The sequence below is a fragment of the Aulonocara stuartgranti genome (assembly GCF_965226115.1).
Source record: "Aulonocara stuartgranti genome assembly, chromosome: 3".
Lineage (NCBI taxonomy): Eukaryota > Metazoa > Chordata > Actinopteri > Cichliformes > Cichlidae > Aulonocara > Aulonocara stuartgranti.
In genome coordinates, this window is record NC_138941.1 from 32,453,419 (window position 1) to 32,472,347 (window position 18,929).

At 41.8% G+C, this 18,929-nt stretch overlaps 1 protein-coding gene and 1 long non-coding RNA gene across 6 annotated transcripts in view; one reads left to right on the top strand and one right to left on the bottom strand.

Moving 5' to 3' along the window:
• LOC309704005 overlaps nt 1-1,555 on the bottom strand; it is a 28,794-nt gene extending 27,239 nt beyond the window's left edge. Inside the window, exons 1-2 of the long non-coding RNA XR_014276111.1 lie at nt 1,477-1,555; nt 646-689 (exon numbers count right to left, since the gene is read on the bottom strand). This is a non-coding gene — a long non-coding RNA (uncharacterized lncRNA). The remainder of the gene's footprint in view (nt 1-645; nt 690-1,476) is intronic.
• Nucleotides 1,556-1,675: 120 nt separating this feature from the next.
• Nucleotides 1,676-18,929, top strand: part of LOC309704000 (solute carrier family 24 member 2) — a 44,846-nt gene continuing 27,592 nt past the window's right edge. The window contains exons 1-2 of one of the 5 annotated variants that reach the window (XM_082528948.1): nt 1,676-1,818; nt 2,865-3,941. In XM_082528948.1, coding sequence (XP_082385074.1) covers nt 3,039-3,941 — 903 coding nt within the window. In that variant the 5' untranslated portion in view covers nt 1,676-1,818; nt 2,865-3,038. The remainder of the gene's footprint in view (nt 1,819-2,864; nt 3,942-18,929) is intronic. The other 4 variants (XM_082528947.1, XM_082528949.1, XM_082528950.1 and 1 more) reach the window with 4 other exon arrangements.

The following is an 18,929-nucleotide window of genomic DNA, read 5'->3' on the forward strand; positions in this document are numbered from 1 at the left end:
GACTTCATTAAGTTGCTTGAAGACGTTTCACCTCTCATTCGAGAAGCTTCTTCAGTTCTAGGGTCAAATGGTGGAGAGTCCCAGATTTAAACCCTGTGGGAGTTTCCCCCCGAAGAGGGACAAAGGACCCCCTTATGATCCTCTACCTAATCACATGAGCCAAGGCGTGAAAACGGGTGTAGATCACAATCAGCCAAGGTTTCAGGTGAGCTAAATCTGCTATACTCAGTTTCTGTTTGCATTGCCTCCAGGTGGGCTGGAAACATTACAACAGACAGAGACAAGTCCCAAAAGACACAAAAGAAACATTTCCTATTTAAAGATTGTGAAATTATTTTTCTTTTATAAAGGTAGTTAAACGTGATGATTGAAAGAGGTGTTAAGGTAACTGGCTTAAGTGTGCAGATTAATCCATAATATATTGTTCAACTCTTTGCCAAGTAAATGTGAAGGGGAAAATGAATTAGTGAAACTGCAGGAAGTAGACAATTGCTGATATGGGATTTTTAAGACTGATATAGATTTTTGGTGATTTGAAAATTTGAAACATTCGCCATTTTTTCTCCTCTTAGACACATGATACATTAACAGGTTTCCCTAAAAAAAATTGCTAAATGTAATTATTTAAGTGGATAACTCTTTTACCTTTTCTCCGACTGCTGGGATGAGCTGGTTGTTTGTGTTTTGTCCTGTGGCCAACAGAAGAAAGCGCCCTCTAGCGGACAAAATATGCAATATCAAAACTCATGAAGGGTGTTTCTTCCCTGTCATCTATCCAGTGCCACCCCCCCCCCCCCCCCCCCCCCCCCCACACACACACACACCCCACCACCAATAAAAAATAATATAGCTAATCAAGTAGCTAATCTGGGGGCTGATGTATTGATCGCGCTCTACCAGGAAGTAAATGCACATTATTACAAATCAGTCCAGTAAATAATCATGCGGTAAAGTTTAAACATACAAGCAAAAGAAAGAAAACAGAACAGCTGCGTTTTACTCTTGTTTTCTACATCTTGAGGTAAGCCAAGCTAAGCTGCTGGGGCAGAGCCTCTTCCACGATGAACAGAAAGATGTGACAGCGGACCTGAATGATCTCATTAAACACTTGGCAAGAAACCAAACCTTCCCAAAACCGAGCAGAGGTGTAATTTGGGGGCGGGGGGGTTTAAAAAAAGAGAGGCTGAATTCTATCTGGAGCATGCTCTTTAAAATGAGCGGTGCTGCATCGCTTGGCTCCAGGGTTATCTTTAAGAAATGGATCCATCACGCGCATGTAACCTTGAGGTGACCCCAGCCATGCACACAAATTTTCTAAGCTGAGGCATATCCACCTGTTCCGCCATCGGGGGAGGGGGATCAGTGGAAATACTGCCTTTGCTGTGTAACCACGGCAACTCCTCCCTCAAAATGAAACATCACCAACGCCCCCACTGCGTGATCAGCGGAGGGACGGATGCGCTGTCTGCCGCTTACCTGGCTTTAATAATAAACCGCCAGGTTCACGTGGTCAGCCCTGCCCAGCACAATATTCTGCCACTTTAGAGAGGTCGTTTCGACTGGGAGATTTTTTTCTCTCTTTGTCATCCCAGACGGCAGAGATGCTGCTGCTGCTCTGAGGGAGAGAGGTGAGCGCATTCTTCACCTCCCCAACACTCACCCCACCCCTCAATCTAAAGCTCCTCCTCTGTCGCTGGAGAGCTCAGACCGGTCACACTTTGCTCAATGAGAGCAAGAGGGCAACGGAGACGATTTCCTAATTTCAACCTGCTGCAACTGCTGCTGTGCCGTGCGGCTGTTTTCTCGCCTCTTTCAAAGGTAAGGACGCGGTCTGCAGCCTGTCCACGCGTCATGCTCCGCGGCAGGGAACTTAACGTTCGTGAGGGTGATGCTTAGAGCTGTTTCTGATGTGGTGATACCCCTGAAAGGGCGAATGCATTAATGAAGGGCAGACGGGGGGGAAAGAGCTGTCAGTGGGGCTGGTATGTCAGACCATCCGTGCAGCATCAGTGAAAAGTCAAATAGGACACGGCGTGCGTGTTTTGATGTGCTTCCACTTGCGCAGCGTCGTCGGAGGCTACATGTTTACAATCTTGGACTGCAGCCCTGTGGTGTCCGTAAACCGTCGGCCTTTTGCGTTGATATTGTCCCAGGAAATAGATAAATACATTTAAAAACTCATTATGATTTTTGTTGAACAGCTGGATAAAATCAGAATTGAAAGGGTTCGATCAGGATCAGCTGCAATCAATCTGTCAGTGAGATAAGTTTTCTCTCTGCTCGCATATCTTGTGGTTTGAATTGGTTTACTTGGAAACGTGGAGTGCTGTTGATTCAGAAATACACTCGGTAGTAGGGGGGCTTATGGTGTTCCGCTGTGAGGCCAAAAATGACAAAGTCATGGTGGATTTGCGTGCAAATGTTCAGACTTCAGATCATGTGAATTCTGCATGTATTTTTCCTTAATATGCGTCTTTGTTTAACTGCTTGCCTCCATCCTCTCAGATGGAAACAGTTCAAAACAGTGTCCGTGTCATATGTATTAAAAATGCTTTAAGCAGAGTAAGCCGCACGTGCATGGCTCTAATTCTTGGATCTTGTTTGCTACATGTCTCCTTCTAGCCTGATGTTTTTTGGGGAGTGGGTTTATAGTGGAGTCTTCCACAGTGACACTGATTTACTGGTTGTTTAATGTTAGTGTGTTTAGTTTGACTATGATAGAATGATTACAAATTATTAATTTATCTTAGACTTTTAGGACCACTAATAACCAACCAAATAAACCTTGTGTAAAATATCAAAATCACCTCTTCAATTTCCCTCACTCGGTATTCTTTTTTTTTCTTCCTTGTTCTGTCCATCAGAGGCGAATATGACGACATCATTTGGCAAACCAGACCCTGGGAAACACCTACTGTCAATTCAGTTAGTTTGAAACCAAACACGACATGATGCGTTGTCTCCGGTGAAACTTGCTCCGCCACTCTCCCCTCTTCTGCGCACCTATTGAGAGAGAGGACACCAAAAGCTGCATAGACATGGGGTCAGATCAACCCTGCATGGATTCTCCAGAGCCAAGACCCATATTGGGTCCTGCCTGTAAGCAGCTGGGCCGTCGGTGTCTGAGGAAAAAGTTCAGGCCCACACGAATCTTGGGGTTGGCCTTCAGTCTGGTGGCCTTAAGTGCTGTCTCCTACAGTGCCTTTGCCTGGAACTCAGGAGGTGTCAGCGAGCCAGTGCTCCCCCAGGAGAGTCTCCATCAGTCGGCCCCACACAGGACCCTACTTTTTACCCAACACCAGAGAGACCCCAACGTGTCAGCTGACATGCCAATAGCCATGAAATCTACAGCAGATAGCAACGACAGCCAGGGGGAGTACCCACCAGACATTTTTACCCTCTCCCAGAGGCGCCAAGGAGCAGTGGTCCTCCACATGTTTGGCATGATCTACATGTTCATCGCGTTAGCCATCGTGTGCGACGAGTTCTTTGTCCCGGCGCTGACAGTCATCACAGAAAAGCTGACCATTTCCGATGACGTTGCGGGCGCCACCTTCATGGCTGCGGGAGGATCAGCTCCAGAACTCTTCACCTCCGTCATTGGCGTTTTCATCTCGCACAGCAATGTGGGCATCGGGACCATCGTGGGCTCGGCCGTCTTCAACATCCTCTTTGTCATTGGGATGTGCGCCATCTTCTCCAAGGAGATCCTCAACTTGACGTGGTGGCCGCTCTTCCGTGACGTATCCTTCTATATCCTGGATCTGATCTTGCTCATCATCTTCTTCCTGGATAACGTCATCTCCATGTGGGAAAGTATCACGCTGCTCACGGGCTACGCCGCCTATGTGATCTTCATGAAGTTCAACAGCAATGTCGAAGGATTTGTCAAAGATTGCATGAACAAGAACCAAGTGGTAGAAGTAGAGGTACAACCCAAGGTGAGTTGAAATGATAGTTTCAAACAATAAAGAAGTTAAAGTAGGTGTGCAGACGTTAGTTTTAGTATTTTTGGCTGCTAGAAATGACCTCGGATGTCTCCTCTGGTATGGGCACATTCATCCCTTTCAGTCATTCCACGCAGCTTTAGATGCTACTCTAATAAAGTCAGACTTGCTCTGATAACCCAAACCTAAATTGTCTGTGGAGACATGCTTTAAAATGATATGTATCTAACGCCTTTCTCTCAAATAGAACCATTGTCTCCTCACTTATCTCTTAGATCTTCCAGCATGTGACTGGTGATGCCAAACATATGCTTTACTGTCTTCCATCGCACACGCTCATTATTTCAAAAATAATCAAAACTCTGTGGGCGTTGAGGATGGAGCACTTTCAACTGCTAAACTGATTGTACATCAGTATGATTCACTCGTCGCTGCTGTGCAGGGCTGGCATACTGTATTCCACTGTGGGATTAATAAAACAGAATCAAATGTGTAATTCTGGGTTAAGCTCTACAAATTGTTTCCCAGTCTGACAACCAAATGCTTTGGAAAATCTCAGGAGCGATTTTCTTTCTTTCTTTCTTTCTTTCTTTCTTTCTTTCTTTCTTTCTTTCTTTCTTTTCTCCTGCAGTTAAAGATTTCTCACATAAAAAACCAAACTGTCACGTGAAGCGCACAAACGCACGCAGCTTGATGAGGTAAACCACGCCAAGTAAATGGCTTCAGAATTGGCACCCTGTGCGAGTGTCTTCACATTTACTCTTAAGTGGAATTCTTTTTTTTTTCCTTTTCCTTCCTCGCTTGAAGGCTTAAACATCAAATACTTCCCGGATAAAAACAGTCAAAATCGCTGTGTTGCTTCATTTCACTTTCACCCCCCCCACCAATGACACTTGAGGGCAAAAGACACCGCACTGCAATTTGATACTTGTGTAGAGATTATCCGGATGAATTTAGATTTCTTTGTGACATGAGATGGAAATGAAATTTGGAGAAGGATGCATTGTAAAGCTTTCACTAAATCGGGATTTATTCTAAGTACATAAGTGATATTTAAACAGCAGGTTACACAATGCTGAGGGAAAAACTCTCGAAGTCGGTAGCACCTGTCTGCTGTTCAAAAACTTAAACACTTAAATAAACTGATCTGTTCTTTTCTTTTTTTGTTTAAATTCACCCACTTCATGTAAGCAGTTACCTTTTGCACCTGTGTGCTGTTTAAGCTGTATTGTTTTCATATAATGCACAAGAAAAAAAACTGCGCTTGCCAAGTGCCAGAAAAAGAGTCAGTTGACCTTGAATTGCAATGGATTCTGGGAACTTTGGCTCAGAGAAGCTTGCGCGTGTGTTGTGTCTGTCGTTAAAGCAACTTCTAACAGAGGGGAGAAAAAAATGGGAGCAAGACAGATGATTCGATTAAAACCCTTCATCATCTCAGCATTCCTTACAACAAACTGAGCTTTTTCCTCTCTCTTATATTGAGGACAGCGATACGACGCTGCAAGTCTCAGCATCCGCCCTTATGAAGGAAGCAAAATGTGTGAAAAATGCCAATATTATTATTATTAAATAATTACTTATATAGGCTGTCTGTTGACCTCTTTTTGTTTTGCAGTCTGGGTCGACAGGGTTAATAGAACTGCAAAGGCACAAATATTATTAGAACATAATCATCTAAACACCCTTGTTTAATCAAGCTTTGACACTTTCGGGACGTGTGTATTTCAAGGCACGAGTGTTATTTTGAGAATTAATTGATACGAGCAGGCGCGCGTGTGTATGTGTGTATGCTCAAGTTCATACGTGAGCGATGGATGGTACGATGAGTCATAAAAATGTTAGGCAAGATAAAACTGAGTCTTATTTTTGCTTTTTTTGTGATGAACTGAGTAGCCCTTAAATCTGTTCATTGTTGTGGATGTGTTCAAAGGTGTTCCTAATCCTCCATACAGCGGTGCGGTGCAGTCTTGCAATGGAAGGGACGCTGGGCTGTATAGTTATGTCCCATGTCCTTGAGTAAAACACATGGTTTAACAAAGGGGGGGCTTCCCTGAGATTATTTGGTTCTTTAAGAGATTGGGGTGTCACTTTTGTGTTACTGTTAAACAGGAGAGAAATGTTGTGCTGTGATATGTGAGGGTTGCTTGGTAAGATAATTGGCAGCTAGCCGTTTAATCCTGCATGTATGCCGTAAGTGCTATGAAATATTAGATCCTGAGTTTGACGTGAACCCCCAGCTTGGTGTTCTGCATTTAGAAGTCATCCGTGAGTTTTGTACCATCTGTGACTGCTACCTTTCATCACATTACATAACTGCTTGTACCACGTTCTTGCTCTTTTTTTTTTCTTTCTTTTTTTGTTTCTGTCACAAAGGGTTTCTTTTGTGTGTCTTGTTTATTCTGCTCCCAGTAACATAAAAATAGATGACTTTGTTTCTCGTATTTTCACAGAAAGTAATGCTTTAGCTTCCAGGCAGAAAGTTAACCGGTGAGAGCTTTGTTGGCTTTTCGATCACTGGACAAATCAGAGGTGTCAAACTTTTTTTCTCCTTTCTTCTTTTTTATTTAATCCCGTGGGCCTAGATTTAACATTTTTAGTATGACAATAAGAGAACTGCCACAGCCACGCACAGGCTACTGAAAGTTATATGCGTACAGTTGTTTTATCATCAGTTTGTGCAATTTTCTATAATCTCTTAATCCAATTTGCACAACTATGAATGGTCAGCACTTACCCCGACCTGGACATGCAGTAAAATAGGAGAGCAGCACCTTTGAATTTTAACAAGTTCAAGGCTTCACGTTGTTTGGGGAGTGAAAACATATGAAGGGTTTCACACTCCTTCCAGCAGGCTAATCTTGGCTGCACTTGAAGTTTAGTTCAATCTTATTTACCAGGCAATGAATGAATTACTTGGAGGTGGAAAATAAACTCTGCTAGCACAAGTGAATGGATGCATTCACTCCCAAAATATGAATCTTAAAGAATGTTTTCAAGTTTATGTGACTACTAGCAGAACATTAGCATTTAGCATTAACGTTCTTTGGGTAACATCAGACTAGTTAGGTGCAACTGATATGATAAGTTATGGCAGTTTGACATAGCATGCTCATCCTTTAAGTTTATATTGCTAACATAGCTGTAATTTTAGCTCCTGCTTTCTCTCCATCATTGCACAAGAGACAGCACCAGCTAAATTTACAGCTAAGCTTACAGTACTGCATGTCGCTAACTTTGCTAAGTTTTCAAAGTAGCCTGGAAAGCTAATGGGTGCTAATGCTAAGGAAGCTCAGTTTATTTTAGTGATCCCTTTCAAATATATCTGGTGTTATAAAAGGCAATGCTTAAACAATTTATTGGAATAAGTGATGTAAAAGCTTAGTAACACACATTGTAAGACCACATGTCCACAACTTTGAAACAAGCAGATATTGGAAGGAAGCATTTACCTTTTCATTTCCTGATGGTAGCTAGTACTTCTGTTTACCTAGTGAGTAATTAGCTGTTGCTTAATCTCACAATAAGTACACTTGCCCACAGAGTTGGGTTGCTACCTTAAGGCCATATTAACTTCTGTGGTATAATCCTTACCTGCTGTTAATGAGTTTTATTCTTCTTATTTCTGTTTAATATTACAGAGTGTCTTTGGGGTTTAGATGGTAGAGATGACACTAAAGTTGAACGTTATTTACTGCTATTATTGTTGTTATTGTTGAAATTTTGCAGTAAGGATTTCAAAATAGATAATAAGAAATATTTAATTTCTTCATATGGGATGAATCTTAACCAGTATCTCTCCAGGCTTTCTGAAGTGTCTTTCAAAGTCTTTATTCAGATTTTAGCTCATTTTCAGTCCAGTCCTTCTACCTGGCAGTTTTCAGAAGAATGTTTTTTAAGACAACATTAATACTTACACTGACCTATGAATCATGGCAGCATACGTGGCAGGACTAAAAAGATATGTACAGCAGATTAACAATAGCGGAAATTCATGTGCTTAGGAAAAATATCCGGCAAGGACCTGACAAATTTGTTGGGGCTGTTATCCCAGTTGAAAAGTAGCATCAGATTTTGACCCATTAGGCAATATCACCTGGAAAGCATTTGATTAGAAATATCGTAATTTTTCAGCATAGCATCGATCCTAAACACACTGCCACTGCAGTAGAAGCATACCTCAATTGGAAAAACACAAAGTGGAAAGTGTAAGTCATGGATTGGCCTCCCCATAGCCTGGACCTCAGCCTTATTGAAGCAGTGTTGGATCATCTTGACAGAGAAAAGATTAAAAGGCAGCCAACACCCAAAAAATTGCTTTAAAATGTCCTTTAAGAAAGAGAACTATTCCTTATTCCTTATTCTTAAAGAAATAATGTGTAAGCTTTCCTTAGAGTTCAGGTTGTGTTGGAAAAATAAAGGTTGTCTCTAGAGATAATGCTCATGAGAGTTGTATAAATTTTGTTTTTGCCTTACGGAAAAATGTGTATTCTCTAACCAGTTCCAAATGGAGTTTGACTCGTGGTATCCTTTAAATTTATAGAAATGATTATTTTGAAATACTGATTTCATAGTGTCAGTTCTCTGTCTCTAAAAGTATTGCAGAATATGTGTTTGCTTTCAGTATATGTTGTGTGCCACTGTTGTTTTGACATGTGCTGTATGCCTTAAGCTAAACTTCTCAGGATGGTGATGAAAGGTGACTTCAGCGTTGTGCATATCTGCGCCCTTAGCTATGATGGTTTGTGGGTCAAAGATGGGCCACTTTACTGTAACACTGCTGTTAACTTTCATCTGTTTTCTTATAGTGAATCTACTTAATGTGGTCCTGAATTAAGTGACTTTATGTGACAGAGTCAACTCAAGCCTGTGTACAGTTTGATTGCAAAATGCTGGGTCACTTAGTATGTGCACTGGGGCCAAAGGAGGCCACCCAGTGCTTGATTAATTTTCCACCCCATCTAAATGCTTGTCACCCACACATCCAGTAAATCCTTAATGGGCAGACTGTACAGACACAGTTCGAGGTCGCAGTAGAAATAGTAGGTCTGTCTTTAGCCTCACAAGCTTGGATCGTCATGCCACTGCAAGATAGATAAGTGCTGCTCTTAACTTTGGCTATTTTTTACTGCAAAAACAGCAGATATGTGTGTAGTAGAGTTGGATTGGCATGCTGATGGTGTCCCACCACAGCAATCATTTGTCCAACAGCCCAGTAAGCCAAGCCAATCAATGCTGGCATCCTAACCACACTATAAAAAAGTAACTATTTAAAGAACCTAATCTGGCTGAACACGGACCAAAAAGGGTCTTTTGTCATCTGGAGGCCATCATCCTGACTGCCTCCTCTGGATCACCTTGCCTGGCTAACCCAGGCCTATTGCTATCACATTATCCTGTGACCTCTCACATTGTTTCAGCTGATGAACTGAAAGGCTGCTTTTGAAAATATTGGCTCAGGCAGATCCGATTACCCGACACTTTGCGCATGATGGTTTTATGAAAGACACGGCATTTCTGGATGAATGTGGTGAAGTCACGTTAAAGAAATTAAATGGTTAATGTCCTTGTACAGTGTACTGCATCATGCTATTCCACTAAACACAACAGCAGAGATTGTGAAATGAGAGATAAGTAACAGAAGGCTGTCAACAATCAAGCACAATAAAAAGTGTCACAGCAGAATTGAGATACTCGACCAGACCCTGCAGACTGGAGTCAAAGTCAGAATCTGCATTCGACCGTACTATTAGATTCCTGCTATCATCAGTGTCAGATGAGCCGGTGTGTATCGATGCAGTTGTTGCTACTGCTGAGATGGAAGGTGCGACCTCTGATGCATTACCAAGCTATAAATAGCGTCACGGAGGCAAGATCTTCCATCAGGACGTGCTTCAAAAGATCGGTTACAAAGCATGTTCTGTGCAGAGAGCAGACTGCTTTCCTCCCCGTGGATTTGGACATTCGGGCACCAGTGCTGCACATGCCGATGACGCTCTGCGCCTTCAGTATATTCACACATGAAAACCAGTTGTTGCATGGCTGCTTGCTGTGCTGCTTTTCTTCCCACACCGCACTGCGAGAACTCTTTGCCTCGTATTACGCATCCGTGGGATTATCTACCGTCATGACGGGCTGCACACTCCTTTTTAGCAAAGTCCAGATGGACACTGCTGAGCATAAATTATAAACTACATCTGTTTCATATTGCTATTTTAGGCTCGAAAGGATAATAAAAGTGAGTTGCCAGGCTAATTTCTGGGAAATCCTCTTGAAATGCGCATTTTAATTAGAGCGTGTTTTGTGCAAAAACGCAGGAAACATTAACCCCACTTTCCAGTGTACAGCGAGATTCTAGAGGATTGGGCGTCTCATCTCTGTCCTTCGGCTGCACGGTGGTGTACTTCTTTGAAAGTAGTGAGATTTATGGTTTTATCCTTTAAAAGCAAAGTTGTAGAAAGGACCTTGCTTTTGAGCAAAATGAAAAAGAGGCGCCGACGGAGTCAATAATCTTTCTGTGTGTTCATTTCAGGCCTAAGGTTAGAGATGCTCACATAATGGTTAGTAGAAAAACCCTACAACTAATACCTGAGCATTGTTTAGCATGATGACTCATCAATCTTTTCATATCCTTTTATTTATTTTTTTTAAAGAAAGGTTAGTTTTCTGTGTTTTTTTCCATCCGTTCGTGCCATTTTACAGTAATATGGACACATCTTTGTGAGCACATACAGTATAGAAATAGATGCAGAGAGAGAGAGAGACAAGTGCGCAGCAAGCAACAACGGAGCCAGAGTCCAATAATTTAAAAATAGAAAGCCTGCAACTTTGATCTCACCATGACGATGAGGAGTCCAAGTTTTATCATCCGTTCCAGCTGTGGCTCATTGTCTGAGGAGGGAGGAAGGGCTGAGCGCTACTGTCGAGCCAGTAATTAGTTTTCCTGTTTTGGAGGTTTTACCTTGTTGTTGGCCTATTAGACAAGTCAATAGAGGTGGGAAGAAAACAAAGGTTCAAAAGAGAGTAATGGAGTGATCAAAACATACAGTGTCAACTTTTACAGGCTTGAGTGGAGGGCTGTTTAGTTTCTTCAAGCTGTCTTGGCTGTGTCGTACTTCCCTGCTAGAGCTCGGCTTTTGTTCACATTCAATTCATTTGCATTCAGTGATTATAATTGTACTAGCTGAAGTTTTTATTAACACCACAGGTTTCTATGACTCCTTTTTTATGTCGCTCTGAATAATCAATTGTGGGTTCCCCCTTCTTTCTTATCAGAGTGGACAGTGGCTCTTTGCTGCCTCCCCAGTGCCGGTAATGATTTGAAGGTGACCTCGTCTCGCAGTATTTTGTCTGTGCAGTATTCAAATGCATAAACTGGTGTGCTTAGAGCAATTTTAAAAAAACCCAAAACAAAACATTGAAGCTTATCATTTTTACCATCCGTGGAGCTGTTACGATTTGGGCCGTTTCCAGGATCTTCACAAAGCAAAAAGAAATGCGCACATGGCCCTTGATACCAAACACTTCCAAGTTAATTTATGCACATAAATCTCCTTTAGGACTACCTTATCTCACCCTGTGATGCGTACATCAATTCAGCTTTAACCTAAAGAGACCACTTATGTAATTAAACTGCAATTTTCTCCCTACACTCCGACGCAGCCAGTTACATGAGACTCCGTTTGTTCCCATATAGCGCATAAAATTAGTTGATTAATCCATTAGCTGACTCACAGAAAACTAATCTGGCCATTTTGATAATGAGGAGCAGGTGGAGAGTTTGTCTGGGGCACTGAAAATTCACATTTATTAGAACGTTGGTGAGTATGCGAGAAATCTGTAAACAATGCAGTGCTTGCTGCGGCCAGTTGCCACTGCACCTGTCACTTTCATTTGTCTCGTTCATCACTCTGACTTCACTCATGCGGTAAAGCCCGAGATCTCAGGTTTTGAATCTCCGCAAGTCAATTTAAAGACTCGTTATGTGTTATGTCTCTGTGCTTTGTGCAGCACCATGGACAGCACCGTCTCTTCTGCATACTTGAATATTAGTGACTGGAGTGATGGACTTTGTCTTTTATTATTTTAGACTCCAAAATCCCTTTAGCTTGGCGTTCTTGTTAAAGTCCACTGGTGTTAGCTTTACCATCAAGAGCAACCCAAGTGCGATCTGCTTAAAGGGTGAGGTTACCAGACTCACATGCTTTAAGGGTTTAAGTGAGTAAAAACATCTCCTTTTATTCATTTTTGAAAGAAATGCCATAACATTACAGTGGTTTCCCTCACTGATGGCTTTTTGAATAGGTTCCTTTAAAATTTCAATATTTTACCCCTTTTGAACAAGTTTATATGAAGCTCACATGGCCCCAAAAGGTGTCTTTCAAATTTCAAAGTGCCACCACAGACTTTTTATTCCACCAAGCTTTTATGCTCCTGGGGTTTTTTCTATTAGCTTTGATCCAGACTGGCTTTTTCAGTGTCTGTAGAGTTAAATCCTGCTGAGCAGATGAACCAGTATAGCTGCTGTTTGGATGTGAAAAAGTGCTTGAGCGAAGATAAATTGTTGCTTTTAGCCAACTCTCTGAGTAAATGTACATGAAATGACAGCACAGCTGTTGGCTTTAGCTCAGATTTATCGTGATTTTGTCAGGTGGCATTGCATTTAAAAACAAACCATAATTTTTAGAAGAGCATTGGCTATGGAAATTGCCTACAACTGCGATTTAAGTTTCATGAGGTGTTTTCACTATTTAATCCTTGGTTTGTTGTCGGATTGCAGTGGCATACAGGGGAGGAGGCGTTCCTTTAGTTGTTGGGATGTTGCCATCAAAAAAATGGGTTAAAAGGGACAACTGAATAGTGTTGTGTCTGCTCTTGCAGCTGACAACAGGACGTGTTGCATGCTTTGGTTGTAGCTGAGACCCTTTACAGATGGACTTTAAACGAGAAGCAGCTCTGGCAAACGCTTTTTGACGTAGCGGGCGGTGAGAGGTGGAAAATAATGTAAAGTTTCCCCTTTCGATGTGTAATTGGTGGGGCACTAGAGCAATAGAGGTTTTAGACAACCTTATATTTTCTCTTCCTTTTAAATCTCCAAGCTTAAAATAAAAATGCTAAAATGAATTTTCAGAACATGGGACCTTTGATTCAGCGGTGGAGAATTGGCAGAGACACAAAGTGTCTGATTGTTGAATGCTGCTTTATTTAATGGCCAACACAGAGGAGTGTAACATGAGGCTGTTTGTCTTTAAAGCTTAATGAGTTTGTATTCTGATGTGACCTAGACAGTCTGAACAGCTCTGGCTCCAGCCTTAAAGCTGTCTTTATTGGAGGCCACTTCTTTGCGCATTTGTTTGTAGACCTTGGGGTAATTTTAGCTCTGTGGGCTAGCAGGTATCGGATCATCACATATGATATGAACTGTTCTGAGTTCATACTGTAGGGTTTGTGCTCTAAAACTCACTATCACACAATGATGGGGTTCTTTCTGAATCTTGCTGTGGTGACTCAAGGTCATAAAAGTCGAGGGATTTCCACATTTAGTACTGCAGGATTCTGATAGAGGTAAAACAGTTCTTGAAAATGTCATACGAGAGCGTGTGTGTGTGTGTGTGTGTGTGTGTGTGTGTTTATTTTTTTTTTGTTTTTTTTTTTCCCCAAGGGAGAACCTGAAGGTGAACCGTTGAAGCTTGCAAGAAATTCAAAGCCTTTATTGATCAAGGGCTATTTTTTAAAGTGGGGTCGATTAAATAATGTAACTGCACTGTAAAAGCATCATGTGAAGGGCATCCAGATGCCTGCCTCAGGGGTGTATGAAATGACTGACACACACGCCCCCAGCGAGAAGGAAATGGCACATATGGTGGGAGGTGGCCGAAGACTGGCGAGACTTACGCACTCGGCTCCTTCCTTATGGAGATTTTTGACCCTCAGCATCAGGACCGCTAAGCTGCAGCAGCTGAACATTACATCAGCTCTGAGTTGTGGTTCATGTAATACCCGTAATTTGTGAAATCCAGACTGATGATGTCTGCGCCACACACAGCGCTCCCGTATAGATCTCACAGCTGCGCACAGACCTGACATCGCACGGATAACCGCAGAGACAGTTTAAAACTAAATCTAAGAGAGTAAACTCTTAAAATTGAAGTGATTGCAATCAGACAGTCTCTAATGAGCTAATTAGAAAATGCTCTGGGGCTCCGTGAATCCGCTGAAAGGTTCTCCTCCGCTGTTCTTATTTAAGAGGTTTGACACTTGGTATGTCCATCACTCACAGACAGATGGTGCATGTGGCTGCCCTTCAACCCAAGTCCATTTTAACTCAAGCCTTACCAAGGTGACCTGAAAGGGGCTCTTATCAGCATATTACCCTGTCTGCACTAAATGTCAGCTGGCCAAATGGACTGACCTGGAGGAAGCTTCCTCCGCATACTTCTGCCTCCACCTCCTCTACAAAGCCCCGCTGTGTGTGTTTGTGTGTGTGTGCGTGCACTTTGCGTCAGATGGGAGGTAACTGTCTGCTGACAATTCAACAAAACAGATCAATAGTCAAGATTGTTTGGATGAGGTGCGATCAAATAAAAGTTGGAGCCTTAATGGAAAAAGATGACGTGAAATCCTGACAACGGTGACTGCAATGCGAATGCAAAATTAAGCACACCTCAGCTAATGAAGAAATCTGTTATTAATTTCCAAGTGTCCCATAAGACTAAAACTAACTAACGAAATTCCATGGATAGGGTACACCAGTCTTTTGCAGGGCTAACACAGAGAGATACAGAGAACCGCTCACACCTACAGCCCGTTTAGAATTTCCACTTAACCTCTGGACTGTGGGAGGAAGCCGGAGTACTCGGAGAGAGCCCACACAGGGAGAACATGCAAATTCTACACAGAAAGACTCCCTCCGGCCGGGCTTCTAACCCGGGACCTTCTTGCTGTGAGGTGCCTGCACCACATATTTGTACTGCTAAAAAGAAATGTGTGTCTTCCTCTGTGGGTTAAAGCAACCATTAAAAAGCATCAGTAATTCCCAGCAATGCATTACTTGGCATGCTCGGCATAAACAGCGTCGCTGTAGTTTATTTTAAGTCAACCCACAAACTCTGTCAGTTTAAGTCAGAGTGCCAAATGTGCAGTAATCCACTGCTTAAAATAGTCTGCAACAAATCCATCTTTATGTCTGTTCGAATAATATTTGCTAAAAAAAAAGACACTGCCCAACTGTTTGAGGAAATGAGACATTAAAAAAAAAGACTTTTTTTTTTTTTTTTTTTTGAAGAGTAGGAAGAGATGGACTTGGCATGAAGTGCCACAGATGGGCTGAGGAAATTGGAAAGAGCTCAGTTATGGACTCTTTGTTGGTTTTTGACCTTCTAAAGAGGAATTTAAAAAGGAATAATACAAGATTCATCAGAAAACACAGATGATTATGTGCTGGATTAAATTAAAAACATGTAAGCTTCGAGGTGTCATTCACATCAGCACAGAAACCTGCTGTTCACACAGCCTGTCCCACAGTGTAAAGGCCTCATTGCTTGAGCATTGATGCAACCTCTGGTCACAAGAAAAGACAATGTGAATTCCCTGACTGGTTGGGCGGTGGTTCCTTTAGGTTGTTTGTTGTTGAGTAAAACTACTCCACAAATAACCTCCTTATGATTATTTAGGTCACTAGCAGTCTCCAGTTTGCATGGAGGATGCCAACTTGTCTGCAAACACTTGCTAACTGCTAGTTAAGTAGTAGTGAAACTTGAAAAGGCAGTCAAAATATGCATGCAAACGACAAGCATCTGAGGTCTCTTCTCGTTTTAAAAAATGTTTCCCTTAAGAGCAATGGTTGCCAGATGGTTGTAGGCTAGACTCAAGGCCCGTGAGACTGTGGGGCTGTCACCATGATTATTACACATCCAAGATGGCAGACAAGTTGATGTCCGGTGGTTAGCGATCATCTTTCTGCAAAGCTAGCTACCATGCAGGTTAGATTTGTTAACTGTCAAAACTATCCCACAATACAGAGCAAGCATGTTTATTTACTCATTCAACTAAAATCTTTGTAATGTTTAAGGTTTTTTTTCTACTGCTACTTGCTCCTTCCCAAAGTTGGAAGCTTGTTTTTTGTGTATGACAACAGCAGAGCAAGGCATGTTATCTGTATAGCTTAGGTTGCCTGCCCTGACTAGCATTGCAGGTTGCGCTCGATGTGTTTTCAGAACAAAATTTGGACAAGTATCCAAGTTTTTTCCTGGTTGTCCCTGTTGTGAACCACAGCTCCCTGTAAAATAAAGTCATTCGACACCACAGACTGACTGAAAAAGGATTCAACTTTATTCAATTGTGGCTGCGAGTCATCCAGGAAGTGCAACTTAAAATTTTTTTTTATAAAATTAAAAAAAGAAAATCTGGAGCAGAGTGCATCAGTCTTAAAAACAAAGAACCTGCATCAGTTTTCTTCTCCATCTGCAGATCAAAACCTGCTCTGATCTGATGGGAACGACAAACCGCAGACTTGATCAGTCTTGCAGGAGGTCCACCTCTCGCATTTATTCAGTTAAAACATTACATCGGACTCTCACAGTCAGTGTTTAATCTCGTGAATAAGTCATGTTTTGGATCATTATTATTCCAATATTGTTACACAAAAAAGTGGCTTTAGAACAAGCATATATAATATCAGGAGAATGACAAAAAGTACTTGTGTCTGATCAAACCTAGCTTTGGGTGATTACATTCGCTTGCTGTAATGACACAGCGTTTTTGTTTCTTTTGTTTTTTTTGTTACTCTGTTTGTCTCCCAAAAGTCTCAGTCTGATTGGTTCATGAGAAGGGGGGAGGGGGGATAAGAGGAGGCAATTTTGGCTTAGTCCTGGTGAGCATTGCCTTGTGGGAAATCAGTGTCGTGGCAGCTCCTGTAATTAGTTCTGCTTGTTAGAAAAATGAAGGGGTTACTAATTAGCAAGTGGATGGCTTCTTGACTTGTTGTGCATCTTTTCTCTCCATTCCTTGAAGATCATCATTATCGTCTCCCAGCAAAATGGGGGAGAGAGAGAGAAAAGGAGGGAGGGAGGGAGGGAGATGCTGCTCAGTCGTGCTGCTCAACAGTTTAGCTCTAACACGATGAGTCTAGATGGACAAATCTCAAAGGGTGTTCTGTCATGCTCTGACAGACAGGCTGCCTTCTAAGTACTTGCAGGCAATCGCCGGGAGCTGTGCAAGATTTCACTTTTTAAGTTCACTCAGCAAGCTGGGCGGTCTAGACAGACTTACATATGCTTTATTTTTAGCATGTCCATCTCTGCTTTGACTGCTAAACTAAGATTTACTGTAGTATCACTTTTAGCTCGTGACAGCAATCAAAATGTAAAAGGCCTGTTTGGGCCGAGTCCTTAAACCGCACCATGTTTGTGGTGTTAATGCCTTTTGGAAGATTTTTATGTCAGTTATCGATCATACAACAAGACTTATTCAGTCAAGTGTGCTAACAGAGCATTTAAGTCTATTCTCAGGTCATGAGTAAAATTCTAGTATTGTTCCAATTTATTTAATACAATTTTATTTATATAGCTCCAAAAAACAACAAATGTCGCTTCAACACGCTTCCTAGTGTAGACCCTACAATAATATAGAGGAAACCCCAACAATCATGACCTGCCATGCGCAAGCACTTGGCAATAGTAGAAAGGATAAACTCCTTTTTAACAGGAAGAAACCTCTAGTAGACCTATCAGGGTGGGGCAGCCAACTGCTACGACTGATTGGAGGTGAGGGGAGGGAGACGGGACAAAAGACAGGGAGCCGGGGATTAATAATAACCAACGATTCCATGCAGAGCAGTAAACACATAGTGAGTGAAAAAAGGTAGAGAAGAAACACTGCAGGCCTATTGGAGCGCAACTAAGGGAGGATTCGGGGTGACCTGATCCAGTCCTGACTACATGCTTTGTTAAAAAGGAAGGAAAGAATAAGAGGCCTGAGAGCTGAAAGCTCTGCCTCCTATTCTACTTTTAAATATCCAAGAAACCACAAGTAAATGAGCAGTCTGAGAGTGAAGTGCTCTAGAGTGATATGGTTCTAGGAGGACTTTAAGATAAGATGGGGCCTGATTATTCAAGACTGTGTGTGTGAGGAGAAGGATTTTAAATTCAGTTCTGGATTTAACAGGATTTATACATCACACTATTTAGCAGGTATCAGTGTATGTGTGATGCTCCCATACAGTCTATAGATAATCGAGCCATCTGTTTTCTTCAGTTTTTCCAGTTCAGGGTCACGGTGGGGGTGGAGCCTATCCCAGCTGCCATAGGGTGAGAGGCGGGAACACCTGTCACTAGGCTAACACAGACAGACAGACGGCCATTCACACTCACATTCACACCTACAACCAATTTAGAATCAGCAGTTTACCTAACATGCATGCGTTTGGAGGGTGGATAATCTTCAGTACCAATTGTAATACTTTGGGTTTTTATGGCAGATTACCTCCTAAACCATTCAATAAAAATATTTAAGGAAACGTTAGACAGAGTCAGAGATTTTCCAATTTCTAACCGAACTATTTATAGATATGAGAGCTATTATTTTCCATAGATCTTGACTTTAACATTTGTATCTTAAACCATGGCTAAAGGAAGAAGTTTTTAAAACTCTCTCAGTTTCTCATGTGAAATTTTGCTAAGACTATAACTGTATTTTAGCCACTGGAATACAATAATATCTGAGGAAATTAAGTGGAGATGATACGGACAGTGGCTCTTAAGAATTGAAAAATTTTATGTCTCTACTGTTATCGCACTTTGTAATATATGTAGAGTGTAATAATGAGGATAGAGATATAAAGAATCATCTGCAGCTGTGATGGATTTAATCAAACTCGATCGCTGGAAAACTCGATACTGTATAAAAAGCTATTATTATTCTCCTGTGTAATTTGGCTTGGGTGTCAAAGCATAAAGGAAATGCAAATTAAATTCCTCCAGAAATAGA